This window comes from Magnolia sinica, chromosome 5 (assembly GCF_029962835.1).
Source record: "Magnolia sinica isolate HGM2019 chromosome 5, MsV1, whole genome shotgun sequence".
Classification (NCBI taxonomy): Eukaryota; Viridiplantae; Streptophyta; class Magnoliopsida; order Magnoliales; family Magnoliaceae; genus Magnolia; species Magnolia sinica.
Window position 1 is genome coordinate 4,607,020 of NC_080577.1, and position 15,306 is coordinate 4,622,325.

A 15,306-nucleotide genomic window follows, 5' to 3' on the forward strand; every position below is an offset into this window, starting at 1 on the left:
AATTGTCTCTGATAATATTGATCATATCGAGATATTATCTTTACCGCAACATGGGTGATATCGAGACCACGGTCTTTCGTTTCCTTTCCAGTTTTCGACGATTTCTCGGTTAAAGATAGTGTGGTCGATATTCGACGGATAATTGAAAGGAATGATGGATGGTTAGATGGATAGATGGGATGGATGGGATGGATAGATGGGATGGATGGGATGGTTGGACTAGTTTCTTACAATAGCACATGATTTTAAGCCCCCATTCAATGGAAACTTATTATGTTTGCATTGTTTTTGTAATTTTTTAATTCTTAAATATGCAAATGTGTATTTTAGCATCTCCTAAAATTTCACTGAAAAATTCCACCATATTCCCCCAAATTTCCCCGCATTTTCGGATATCGAAGATATCAATATTGTTTCCGTCTCCCGGCCAACAAAACTTGAAGCGATACTAATACTTCAAACACTAGATGGGTCTTGAGTACATCAAAATTGGGTATGACAGATGCTCAAAATCATCTAAATTATCACGATAAAGGAAATCAAGTCAATCAATAATTGGTTACTTCCATAAGCATAATCATGATATAAAATGCATCACTAAAAATGAGATGAGAAGTATTTGCAAGAAAATTCATTCAATTTGCTCTAAATAAATTGCAGATAGCTTATGACTTTAATGTTCATAATTCAAGAAGATTTGGATTTCAATTCAAATGGGAGGAACAAGTAGCCAACCCTGATGCTTCAACTTGTTGAAGGAACCAGGTATCACAGACTCGTACTACCAACCCCAAATAGCTAAAATAGGAGTATCACTCAAACACTATGATTATGTTGTCCATGAGAAGGGTAGACCTTGGAAGCAAGGTATTCCGTATCGGTAATGGTGACCGTAACGGTCACCACAGTTATCGATACAAGTATCAGGCGTAACGACCGTTGAGACTGTTGTAACAGTTCAAAAAATTGCAAAAATTTAAAATTTAAAATTTAAAAAAAAAAAAATCTGAAAGAAATATCTAGAAAATCTAGAATGTTGTAAATATTCCAAATTAGTTTTTTTTTTTTTTTTGGAACATGTTTATGATTGTGTAACGGTCCACTTAAGAGTGTCATATTGGGTTATTTAGTGAATTTATGAACATGGTTATGTGCATCTAATGTTTACACATCACAATCAAGCTTTAGAATTAGAAAATCATAAAATAATGCATGTATTCCACTTTTTTCAATTTTTTGAAAAAATGACACTCAGAGCTTCTATTCGTCCAAATCACTTCAATCTACTATTTTAATCCTAAAAACTATACTACAAGTGGTTGAAATTTGTTGTAGAATGAAGTAGGAAAGTTTTTTGAATAAGAAAAGTGGAAAAATGTGGAAAAATGGATTTATAAAGAAAAAAAAGTGGCCATTTTTCAACCATTGCAAGAGTAATGGACGTTATGCACCGTAACGGCCGTTACAGCCCCTATAACGGCCGATGCGGTCCAAAAAAACCAACTACCCCATTTCACCCCTGTAACGAGTAACGATGACGACTATTACCTATATGTATCAACGTTTACAGTGACAACCATTACCTATTATAATTAATACAAAATACCTTGCTAGGAGAACAAGGTAAGAGTACATTTATCTTATAGCAATGCATTTGAACCCAGACCTCAGCTCAGCATTTCCATATGCATAGTGTTACCTTGAACTACAAATGCCTTTGAAACAATAAGATATGTATATAAAAAAGAGTGGCATTAACACCAATACAAAAGCCATGCCCAATACTTATTTTTTCTTCTAAATGAGGTACAAGACAAACCTAATTCAAAACATGTTGCAAATGAATGTAGATCCAAAAAAGAATGCGACCTTGAACCCTGGTTTCCCCTTTTATGTTACAAAATAAAAACCAAATTATCATACAAGTCAATCGTCAGCCATGAAAGTTTAGATAAAGTAAAAGTACTTGATCAAAGCATGAAGCCTAAATGACCAAACCTGAAATTCAATAGGTGTAGTTGTCTTCCCTGTTATGTGGAGATCATCACACTGTACAAGAATGAAATGAATATAAAGATTGGAACTAAAGTTGAATAATTTTAAGTCACTATTTTAACAGCAAAACATTACATCATAAGAAAGAGAAAAACAACAGTTTTAACTCAACAGTGCAATGATAAAAAAGATTGAAGGTACTTCTAAAGGAAAAAAAAAAAATGAAAGAATGATAAATGATAGATTTATTTAGTATGCAGAATTCCTCGTCCTTACATGTCACATATTTACATACTCGATCTATTATTTGTAGCTGTGTCATGGCCTCGCAAACTGTTTTACATCGTGTATTTATATTGGTACCTTAAGCAATTATATATAAAGAAGCACATGTATGCATGTAATGTTGAAGATTTCAAATGAGCAATGAGTGTATATGCATAGTGCCTACTCTTGTAGATAAGACATGGTCCTATTGATAATCTGAAATTTATATCACTAGAGAGTGTTATTGTAGAGTGTGATTAGCGACTCTCTTAATGTAAGTGCATGTGCACACTTTCCTCTTCTCCTGCAGTGTACTATATTCTCTATTCAAATAAAACATTGTGTGCTAGGGCACGTTGGCCTACACAACATTTTCACAAACTCTCTTCTTTCAGCTTCTTCTCTCCTCCTCTTTTCCCCACACCATAATCATGAAATCATCTTATACTTGGTATTAAAGCATAGATCAGGGCATTCCTAATGAGGACATCACATCACATACACCCTTACGTATGTATCAAAGGAGACGGGCAGCACCGATTTCCCTGTGGCTAGACGAGTACCCCTGATCATTCTGAAGACCCCGTGTTCATTTGCAAGCATCTGGAAGATCCCACACTGGGAAGATGCATATGGGCTACTTTATAGAGTGATCCAAACCGTTGGATCGAAGGGACGCGATGATCGGGCCCTTCGATAGAATGGATTATATGATCGGGTCATTGATCGTTGATCGTCGACATAAGTTTTAGACTTTATCACCTTTTAGAATTTAGTTTTTTATTATTTTATACTTGGATAATTATGAGTGTTTTGGTTGATTTTATTTAGACTAGCTATTTTCGTTAAGATTCACAAGACGAGGATTATTGTAATTTTTTATTCTTAGATTTATAAAAAGAGGGGGAGTGTGACCTCTCCCCCATTGGATTTTATGATTAAAAAATAAATAATAAAAAACACTGAGAAAAGCTCTTGCTTGCTTCTCCCATCTTCATGCGATTTGAAGATACTTCCATGCGATTTGGAAGGAAGATTGGTGCGAAACTAATCTTCATCAACGGAAGTATGAGGTCTCCATCTATCCCCACACCATCTTCTCTTTTCTTTCCCATCCGGGTATTTTCTTCAGGTTCTTTATTCTCCCCATCCCAGATCTTCATCTTCTCCTAAACCCAATTTTCTCATACCCATCCACAATCCAAACCCTAACCGACCTAAACCCATCATCCCATGCCACACGTGTGACGGTATGGCCACACGTGTGAATCTCACCTGCCCTTTTGGTTTCCCACCATCATTATATCAAAATCCCTTTCTTCCATTCTCGAAACCCTAACCCTAAACCTAAAATTCCTAATTTTTCTACTTTCCCAAATTACCCAAAACCCTAATTTTCACCCTATGTTGTATTAGGTTTCCTATTTTGAAATAGACAATACCCTATGCTAATTGAATGTCCCTACATCCATTAGATCCTAGTTTCTTTTTATTTAATGATCTTATGTTATGACGTTGGTAGCTTAGGCTAGGATTATGCATGATTTTCTTTTTATTTTCATGATATTTGTGATGATTATATCGATGTTTGTGTTTTTTGTTAAATATCTTAATTCGGCTATTTGATCTCACATGTTACTTAGTTCATGCATTGGTCTTGCATCAATTATGCATCAAACAAGTTGAGAAGCAACACGTCAGCTTGCTGATGTCGGTGTTGTACGGACGCATGGACCCCATTTGAGCTAAAAGTTTAGGGGTTTAATAGATCTTGATTTTAGAAGATTTGTCATATTTTTTTAGACCTTTCATAGTGTTTTGGGCAAAATAGAGAGATTAGAAAGCGGGCCTCTAATCAAATTTTCTTAATCTATCTCAAATTGGTAAGTTTTTCTTTGGTTTCTTTGCTCAAGATAGACCAAAATCTTCCTCCCAAGCTAATCATGGAGGATTTTTTAACTATGATTCATGTTTAAGTCAGATCTAAATCCAACCCCCTGCAAATTACCTCCATTAAGTTGAATGGTGACAAATATCTTCAATTGGCGCAATCTGTATGAAGTGTTCTTAGGAGCCCATGTGAAGCTATCGAATATTTTGTATAGTCCTCCAAGCTCTACAGATGCTACTTACAAGTCCTGGACAAAAGAGAACTATAAAGTTATTGCATGGTTGTTGAATAGCATGGATTCTTTGATTAGCCACTCAATGATGTTTTTATCCTTGGCTAAAGGCATTTGGGATACGCTTCATGATATATTTTCGGAGTCTCGAAATTTTTCACGGGTATTCCAGCTTATTCAAGAAATTGGTCAATTTCAACAAAACTCATGTTCACATGGTGGTGGAACCAATCACACTGTAGATTGTTGCTGGAAGCTCCATGATCGTCCTACGTGTGTCGTTGCCTCTGTTACTTCCATATTTGCTCCTGATGGACAGTCTTCCAACCCAGCAGTTGAGAATTCCTCTTCAAGGGAGCCTCTCATCATTTCTCGGACAGCATATGGTGCCCTAATGCAGCTTCATGTTCGTGATGTTCCTGAGCCTTCTAATGCAGGTTCCGCCCAGTCAACTATTGCTATTCTTATGTCATCCTCTCATACCTCCTAGGTCATAGACTCTGGAGCATCCTCCTATATGACTGATAAGTCACAACTCTTTTCCTCTTATTCTCCTTCTTCCCACTCTCAACATGTCATAGTTGCATATGGAATCGAAACTCCCATCTCTAGGATTGGCTCCATCTCTTTTTCTCCTTCTTTGCATCTATCCTCAGTCTTGCATGTGCCTCATTTTCCATTAAACTTATTTTCAGTTAACTCTCTTACTAAATCATTGAATTGTTCCATTACCTTCTTCCCTTCTCATTGTTTGTTCCAGGACCTACAGACGAAGAGAGTGATTGGTGGGAAGCATGAGCGAGGAAGCTTTTACCTTCTCAATGGTACACCCGTTGCCACTTCTAGTAACATTTCTCTGGATCGCGTCTATGACACGGTGACACAACTGCCTAGGCCACCCATCAATAGGTAGATTGAGACTTGTTTTCCTCCTTGTGTCGCTAAACATTTATTCTCTAACATTTATGAATTGTGTAAACATCATTGTGCTGCGTTTCCTAGTAGCTCTTCTGGAAGGAAACCTCAACCTTTTGCATTGGTTCACTCAGATATCTAGAGACCAGCCCCAATTACCTTCACTTTTGAATTTGCATATTTTGCCACCTTTATTGAAAATTATTCACGCATGACTTGAGTTTATCTTTTAAAATCTAAAAGTGAAGTGTTTGATGTGTTTAAAGTGTTTTATCATGAAGTATGCACTCAGTTTCAATGGTCAATCAAAACCCTTCATTCTGATAATGGGGGGAATACATGTCCACTGCTTGCGTGTCCTTGTAGGAGCATGGTATTTTGTCTCGAACGTCGTGTGTTCGTTGCACACCTCAACAAAACGGTATCGCAGAACGAAAGAATCGTCATCTTCTTGAAGTTGCTCGCACCCTTCTCCTTGGTATGCACCTACCTAAATATTTTTTGGGTGATGCCCATCTAACTGTTACTTTTCTTATTAATCATATACCCTCACGAATCATGTCTTACAAATCTTCATTTACTATACTATATCCTCATGACAATTCCTTTCCTCTACCACCTGAAGTTTTTTGTTTCACATGCTTTGTTCGAATTTTGGAGGGAAATAATGATAAACTTAACCACATGGCAATTAAATGTGTCTTCTTAAGATACACTCAAAGTCAGAAAGGGTATAAATCTTATGACCCCTGGACTCGCAAGAAATGTCTTTGCCGATGTAATCTTCTTTGAGGATGTTCCTTTTTTTTCTCAGCACCAGGTCGATCCCTCTGTGATCCTCTTGTGAGTTAGGAGGAGCATGAGTCTTAACCTCTTCCTCTTTCCACTAGTAATCACGAGAAGACTCTTCCCCCCTCCGTTAAGCATCCGGTTGGTGATTTGGGTAACCCCAAGCCTTTGAGGGTGTATCATCATTGAGATAAATCATCACATGTTAAGCCATCAACCTTCCCACTCACTTTGGATGTTGGCTTAGGCGACTCTCCTACCTCGAGTCTGGATCTCCCCATTGCATTGTGCAAAGACTCGTGATCTTGTACTCAGCACACCATTAGTAATTTCGTTTCATATGATCATCTTTCACCATTCTTTCTGTCGTTTACAGCTTCCCATTCGTCACAGACAATTCCTTTGTTTCACACATGCTCTTCAAAGTCCTGTGATGTAGGACAATTAACCACTTGCTCTAAAAGCTCGAACCGTTAGAGCATGGCGAATCAATCCCTTTATCATATAGCCCAAGCCCCATATCTCATGAGTTAGGACCTCGGCCACCACCACCCCCCCGTGGGCCCAAAATCACATGGGTATCGCCTCACACTGGTGGGGCCCACCTCATACGAGCCACCTGCCTCACACGCGCCGCCCACCCGAGTGTGTCCACGCATCCCATAAGCTACCCCACTCGAGCCCGGTGTAAAAACTCACCTGCATACTCCTGAATGGACAAAGGCGATGTTAGAAGAAATGTCTAAACTTGATAAGAATCATACTTGGGAGCTTGTGCCACTTCCTTCAGGGCATAAACCTGTTGGATGTCGATGGGTTTACACGATCAAGTTTCTTCCGGATGGCTCCATTGATCACTATAAAGCCCGTCTTGTTACTAGGGGATACACGAAAACTGATGGTGTGGATTACTTCAAGACATTCTCTTCGGTAGCTAAGCTTAATTCTATTCGTGTTACGATCTCCTTGGCCGTTAATTTATCATTACCCTTGTTTCAACTTGATGTTAAGAATGCATTTCTCCATGGGGACCTTGTAGAGGAAGTCTAAATGCATCAACCTCTTTTGTTGAAAATTGCTTAGTTTCCTAGCACAGTAAGAAACAGAATTCTGTATCTTTATTTACAGCTGAAGCTGAATACATTGCAGCTGGTAATAACTACCAAAATCTTTATAGATTGAGTAAAATAGATCTTATTCGAGGCCTACCCAAATTAAAAAAGGTTGATAAAATGTGGCGCATGCCAAATTGGCAAACAAGCAAGGAATAGTCACAAGAAAGTGAACTCTTTAGCCACAACCAAACCTCTTAAACTTCTACATATGGATTTAGTTGGACCAACAAGAACAAAGAGTAGAGGCGGAAAGAAGTACTTTCCAGTTATCATTGATGATTTTACCAGATTTATTTGGATTAAGTTCCTTGAGTTTAAAGATCTAGAGCTTTCATTATGTCAAATTTCAATAGCTTGTCTATTACCAGGCCACCACCTTTTGATGGCTCTAACTATGCTTATTGAAAAGCCAGAATGAGGATTTTCTTAAAATCCTTAGATGAAAGCGTGTGGCAAGCCACTATGACCAAATGGAAACCACCCTTGTCTGAAGTTCTAGGCAGTGATGGAACTAAGTCCATGAAAGAAACTCCATTTTATTCATGTACCACACCTCAGAAAAATGAAAGTGCAAATGTTAAGGCCTTAAATGCCATTACTTGTGCTCTATCACCTGATGAATTCAAGAGAATCATTTCATGTGATACAGCTAAACACGCCTGGAATATTCTTAAAATGACACACGAAGGAACTACTATAGTCAACAAATCTAAAGTTCAAATCCTCACTACAAAATTTGAGGAAATTCGTATGGAAGAAAATGAAACCTTCAAAGACTTCTATACGAAATTAAATGATATAGTAAATTCCATGTGGGGTCTAGGAGATGGAATCCCAGAAAGAAAGGTCTATGCTAAAATACTGTGATCTCTTCCTGAGAGATTTAATTCCAAAGTAACTGCCATTCAGGAACTGAGAGACACTGATTTAATGAAGGTTGAGGAGTTAGTTGGTTCTCTTCAAACATATGAGTTAAATTTTAAAGCTCCTAAAGGTAAGTCTATTGATCTTAAGTCATCCAAATCTACTTCAAAAGATAACTGTGTTAATTCTGATGTTGAAAATACAGAAGATAACATGTCTTTACTTGCTAAGAAATTTTACAAGATTTTCAAAAATAAGAAAAGATCTGATTTTCAAAAACCATTGGATAAAAGAAAAGGAAAATCTAAAACTTGGAAATCTGTAAAAGACAGTCGATGTTTCAACTGCCATGAATACGGGCATTTGGCAAATAAATGTCCTAAAAAGGATAAGTAAAAAAGAAAGGGTATGATTGCTACTTGGGATGAATCATCCGGCTCAGAAAGTTCTTCTAAGTCAGATGATTCACAACAAGAAATTTCAAATGAAGTAAAAGCCCTGATGACTATAACCAGAGTCACTTCCTCAGATAGCTGTAATTTATCTGATTATGAGAATCTCAGGAATGACCCTGAAAATGAAAATGAAGATGATCTTCAAGACGCCTACAATGCCCTATACAGGGAAAGTTGCAAAATAGTTGTCAAACTAAAAATTCAAAAGGAAAAATATCTCAAACTAAAATGACTTAAAAATAATACTTTCGAAAAATCTCATCTTTCTGATTGTTTTGAAAAAGCAAAACTTGATTTAAATTTCAAAACCTCTGAATTAGGAAAACCCATAATCGAAAATGAGAATCTAAAACTTAAAATTTCTCCTCTTTTGAGTTCGAAGGATACTTGGAGATATGCCCATGGTGACCCTAAGTGGGAAAAATTATTAACCACATCTAGAAAATGTGGCAATAAATCGGGTTTGGGCTATATCGAAGATAGTTCTATGAAAAAAAAAAATGCATCGCCTATAGAAATAATAACCAAAACGATTTCAAATTTCCAAAACTTCAAGCTTCTTAGATTAATTCTAATAACATTAGCTATAGAAATCAAAGATATAATCCTTTAGCCGAAAAAATAGTGGACCTACTCAAAGAGCTTCTTAAATCTAACTCTAATGATATCGGAGTTGATAGACAGAGAAATTCCAACTCTCATAAACAGAGAAAAACTAATGGAACTCATAAACCTAGAACTACAATGAAATGGGTTCCAAAAGTTACTTGTCTTGTTGCCCACACTGCCTACAAAGCTTCCAGCCATTTAAAATGGTACCTGGACGGTGGATGTTCAAAACATATGACAAGTGACAAAGAGATATTCACCAACTTCAGAGAAATGAATGACCGTTTGGTTACTTTTGGTGATGGAAGCAACTGCAGGATTATAGGCCAAGGTATTGTTCAACTTTCCAACCTTCCTCCTTTTGAAAATGTTTTAGATGTTGAAGGACTTAAACACAATCTTCTAAGTATATCTCAAATTTGCGATAACAAACACAGTGTGAAATTTACTAACGTGAGATAACAATTGAGAAAGGTTGTGTGATATTAAATGGTCGTAGGACTTCTGAAAATTATTATATTATCAATGAGTCATGCTCTTCTAACTTCTCTCGCTACATGGTCCAAACAGAAGAAACGAAATTATGGCATAAACATCTTCAACATGTTAACCACCAAAATCTTTATAGATTGAACAAAATAGATATTATTTGAGGTTCACCCAAATTAAAAAAGGTTGATAAAATGTGGGGCATGCCGAATTGACAAACAAACAAGGAGTAGTCACAAGAAAGTGAACTCCTTATCCACAACCAAACCTCTTAAACTTCTCCATATGGATTTAGTTGGACCAACAGGAACGGAGAGTAGAGGCAGAAAGAAGTACTTTCTGATTATCATTGATGATTTTACCAGATTTACTTGGGTAACCTTCACGAGAGAGAAATCTGAGACCCTCGATGAAGTCAAAAGAATACTAAAACGAATTCAGACTGAAAAAAAAAATAATAATAATAATAAATATAATCAAGATCAAAAGTGATCATGGTACTGGATTCGAAAATAGCAATTTTGAAAAATTCTATACAGATCATGGCATATCACATGAGTTTTCTGCTCCTAAAACACCTCAACAGAATGGGGTTGTTGAAAGGAAGAATAGAGTGCCATAAGAGATGGCCAATGTTATGTTAAATAACATGAATTTACCAAAAAACTTGTGGGCTGAAGCTGTTAATACCGCATGCAACATTATAAGTCAAGCATATCGTGTATTCGTGTTCTTAATAAAAGAACAAAGAGTGATCCAGGAATCTATTAATGTTGTAATTGACGATCACCTGATCACACCCAAATCAAGTCTAGATGATGATGAAGCCAACTTTATTGAGAAACCCGACTCTTTATCTAATCCAGTTAATGTTGAACTAAGATCACTCAAAGACCATCCTACTGATCTGATATTAGGTAATCCTCTTACTGGTGTGCGAACAAGAAAACAGTTAGAGAATATTTGTAATTACGTTTGCATCACTTCTCAAATTGAACCGGCTAATGTAAAAGGACTTACCGATGAAAATTGGATAGTAGCCATGCAAGAAGAGTTAAATCAATTTGTAAGAAATGATGTTTGGTATTTGGTTCCAAGACCATCTGATAAACATATAATTGGAACCAAGTAGATTTTCAAAAACAAATATGATGAAATAAGAAATATAATTAGAAACAAGGCTCAACTAGTTGTACAAGGATACACTCAGATAGAAGGAATCGATTATGATTAAACCTTTGCACCAGTAGCTCGCCTTAAATCCATTAGATTGTTTATATCAACTGCATGCTTTAAAAAATTCAAGATATATCAAATAGATGTTAAAAGTGCATTTTTAAACGGTGATTTACATGAAGAGGTTTATGTTGAATAACCTAAGGGTTTTGAAGACCCTAAACTCTCAAATCATGTATATCATCTTAAAAAGGCACTTTATGGTCTAAAACAAGCTCCCAGGGCATGGTATGAGAAATTGACTGAGGTCTTACTCAGTCACAACTTTATCATGGGAAGCGTTGATAAAACTTTATTTGTCAAAAAATATAATGAACACATTGATTGTTCAGATCTACGTTGATGATATTATCTATGGATCTACAAGCACTGACTTGTCCATTGAGTTTGCAGGACTTATGAAATCCAAGTTCGAAATAAGTATGGTTGGAGAATTGAATTACTTTCTATGTTTACAAGTAAAACAACAGGAAGATGGTATTTTCATTTCTCAAACCAAATATGCTTTGAATTTGGTAAAGAAATTTGGATTCGAGAACGGTAAAAAGTTTGATACTCCTATGAGTACAACTCTCAAACTTTCAAAGGATGAAACCGGTAAAAGTATAGACTTTCGCTTATATTGCGGCATGATTGGTAGTCTCTTATACATAACTACTAGTAGACCAGATATTGCTTTTAGTGTTGGAATCTTTGCTAGACATCAATCTGATCCAAAAGAAACTCTTATTGTTGTTAAACGTATAGTCAGATATGTAGCAAGTACAGCTAATTTCGGTCTATGGTATCCGCATGATACAAATGTACAACTTGCCGGATATACCAATGCTGACTGGGCAGGAAACATTGATGATAAAAAATCTACCAGTGGTGGATGTTTCTATGTTGGAAATTGCTTAGTTTCCTGGCATAATAAGAAACAGAGTTTTGTATCTTTATCTACAGCTGAAGCTGAATACATCGAAGCTGGTAATGCTTGTACCCAACTAGTTTAGATGAAAAGAATGTTAGTTGATTATGGAATTGCGCAAGATACAATGATCTTGTATTGTGATAACTCTAGCGCAATCAATATTTCAAAGAATCCTACTCAACATTCTCGTACGAAACACATAGACATTAGATATCATTATATTCGAGAATTGGTTGAATATAAAAGCATTTCATTGGAATATATCCAGACTGAAAATCAGCTTGCTGACATTATGAATAAACCACTTGACAAGAATAGATATTCCAATTAAAACATGATATTGGTATGTGTATTTCTAATTAATTAAATCATGTTGTTTATTTATTATTTTGTTTGCATATAAATAGAACTTGCAAAACATTTAAAAAATAATAAAAATAAGATCTTTTTCCATTTGCTCGACAGGTTCAAGTACGTCCTCGACCAGTCGACCCTCGACGAGTCGAGGACAGCACTCGACCGGTCGTGGACCGCCGGCTGACCCATTAAAAGAGCGAAAAATCCCTTTTTCATGCCATTTCTTTCATCATTCTCCTCTAGTCGTGGCTCCATTCCTCAAACCCATCTTCATAGAGTCATTGTAAGTGCTTTATTTTTATTTCCTTCTAGATTTGGGTTCTTGTATGCTAGTTAATCTTCATTTTGTAGTTGATTTAAGATTTGCATCCTTTCCATAGAGGGTTTTTGAGCAAAAATCTTATTTAAGCCAAACTCATCATTTACATCTTCTTTTGCAAACTCAACATGGAGCATCGGTCTAAGAGGAAGGCCTCTCGCAAAGGCCCTAGTGGCTCCTCCTCCCGAACGACTCCATTTAGGGTGAGAACCTTGAGAGCTCCCAAAGAAGATTCGGAGCATGTACGGGATTTCCGCACTAGAGATATAATCATAAAAAGGACTATAAATCTTGATCACATTGCTCCTTTCAAACTCTTGCCCATCTTGTCTCCGTCGATTGGGAAAACATTCTGGGTTGGGGAGAAACGGCATACCGCTCCATAACTCAAGGAATGTATGCCTCCATAAGAAAATTGTCTCTTGAAAATCTGACATTCTCTATTAACTTTAGATAAGAGACATTTCCAGCTGATAGGCACCTGATCTTAAGATTGCTTGATGTAAATGTAAATGATGAAGGCATACCCATTCATTTTTACTCGGAAACTATAGCAGTTTAATGCCGAATGGAGTTCTGGTAATACTCTTCGTGCCACCCAGATGATTCTTAGATTCAGAGTACTTCATTGCATTTTTACTTCAAATGTGTATCCTCGCTTTGGGAGTAAGTTTAGCCTTACTCCCTTCATGGCACATGTTCTTCATGTCGTTGCAACTAGCTTACCTATCTGTCTCCCTTCTTTGATATGTTATTTAATCATTCCATTTCGTATACATCTGGGTCATGGTTCCATCCCATTTGCATATTTCATGACAACTCTTGCTATCCACTGCAACGTTATCATTCCTTCGACTAAGGCTCCTAAGGCAGTTCTACTTATTGATAACACAAACATCAACAAGATGAACTTGGAGTACCTCCCCGGTCAGCGAGATGAGGATGATGTAGAAGAAGAGGAAGCATCATTGCCTGCAGACACGACTATGGATAACAGATCTGCTGAGATAGAATCAGACGATGAAGCTGATCCTAATTTTCAACCTTCTCAGGTTGACGATCGGCTTCGATCCTTAGAGGAGAAGGTTGTTGAATTGTAGGTATCCCAGGACAATCTGGCAGAAAGTCATAGATCCTCAATGAAGTATATGCGTAAATACTTTCATCGCATTACTAAAGTACTTCACCAGATTGACCCATCTATACCTCCTCATTCCTCCTTTGGTTCTGATTAGGTTGATTAGGTTTTCTTTCTTGTTGGGTTGTATAACTTTTAACTCTTGTTGGGCTTTATGACTTGTTAAACTCGTGGAACATACTCTCTTTTTAAGCTTTCTTGAATGTGTTGAACTTGTTGAACTTAATTATAATGCCTATCTTGTGGTTCAGTTATGCTTATCCAGTTCTTATTCTGATGATTCAGTCATATACATGTTCACATTGATACTCTTTCCTTTCTCAATTTGTGACAAAAAGGAGTAGAAAATAGTATTGATGATGAATGGTTGATCTGTTAATTAGAATAATGAATGGCAATATACTTGTTGGAATTATGCATTGCATTAGGAGTATATGTTATAATACAGGTGAAACAGAAAATAAGCTCGAAGCTCTCATTGAGGGGGAGTCTACATTCAGCTACGTTATTTTGTGATTGATGTATTAAGTGTTTTGTCACGAATTTGACAAAGCGGGAGATTGTAAGTGTTGTGCAAACTTTTGTTTGTCAAATTTCGATGAAACAAAACATCTTAAGTGATGGAAAGTTCGCCTTCAAATGGACCTTGAAGTTCACCTTCAAGAAAGATGGAAAGTTCACCTTCAAGAACAAACTTGAAAATTAGATAGTGCAAGAACAAGTTCAAGTTATGGATAATTCAAGTTAAAGAGTATTCAAGTTCTACTACTCTTCAAGTAGAAGATTCATCCTATACACTTCAATGTCCAGTTTTCTCAGGTATAAATGACACTAGAAAGACCTTAGACTTAGGTGCTTTCAAATGTTAAATTTATACAGGTTTATATACTTTGGTTAGGCTTTAGTTCTACTAGTCTAAGCCTTAGTTCGACCAGTCTAAGCTATGGTTTGACCAGTCTAAGAATATCTTCGACCAGTTTAAGATTCAAACTCAAAAAACGGATATTTCTGGTGATTTCTTGACCGGTCAAGCAGGCTACTCGACCAGTCGAAGGGTGCTCGACTCAAAGTCCAACAACTAATTTTTAGCACCCTCGACCAGTCGAAGGCTATGCTCAACCAATCGAGCAGGCCCTCAACTAGTCGAATAACGATTTTATCCGATCGCGCCCAAAATTTAAAATTTGGTTAGATCTTAAACGAGTCGAAGCAACAGCATTTTGTCCTATAAATACAAGCCTTCTCTCATTCTGAAATTACCAATTCAAGTTAAGAAAAGCCTTCATTTAGAAAGAAAACCCACTATCATCAAGCTAATGCACGGTATTTTATAAGAAAAGCCTTCATTTAGAAAGAGAACCCACTATCATCAAGCTAATGCACGGTATTTTATATTTCTGTTTATATAGCTTTTGTTTTGATTCTTTGATCTCTGGTTTATGAATCTTACTTTTTAAAAAAGAGAGTAATCACTCCTCTTTTGAGATCTAAAGGATTCAAACAAGTAACCTGAGGTTTGAATTAATTTAAAATCAATTGAGAACCGAGAACCCTTGATTGTATTACTGGACATTAAACATTCTACATCAAACGAAGCGGTTCTACGGGCTACATCAGGAACGACTTCAAAGAAGAAGATAAGTATCATTCTGTACTTTTGTTTTTGGTTTCTTTGAGATATCCAGAAAATCTCTTGTATTGGTTTTGACTGAGATAGCTAGA

General features: G+C 36.5%; 1 protein-coding gene across 6 annotated transcripts in view; it reads right to left on the bottom strand.

The window, feature by feature from the left end:
• The window catches only part of LOC131245200 (structural maintenance of chromosomes flexible hinge domain-containing protein GMI1-like), a 139,034-nt gene that overhangs the window by 47,481 nt on the left and 76,247 nt on the right, over positions 1–15,306 (bottom strand). For all 6 annotated transcript variants that reach the window (XM_058244496.1, XM_058244495.1, XM_058244494.1 and 3 more), the window contains one exon: positions 1,999–2,049. In XM_058244496.1, the coding sequence (XP_058100479.1) occupies positions 1,999–2,049 (51 nt within the window). The remainder of the gene's footprint in view (positions 1–1,998; positions 2,050–15,306) is intronic.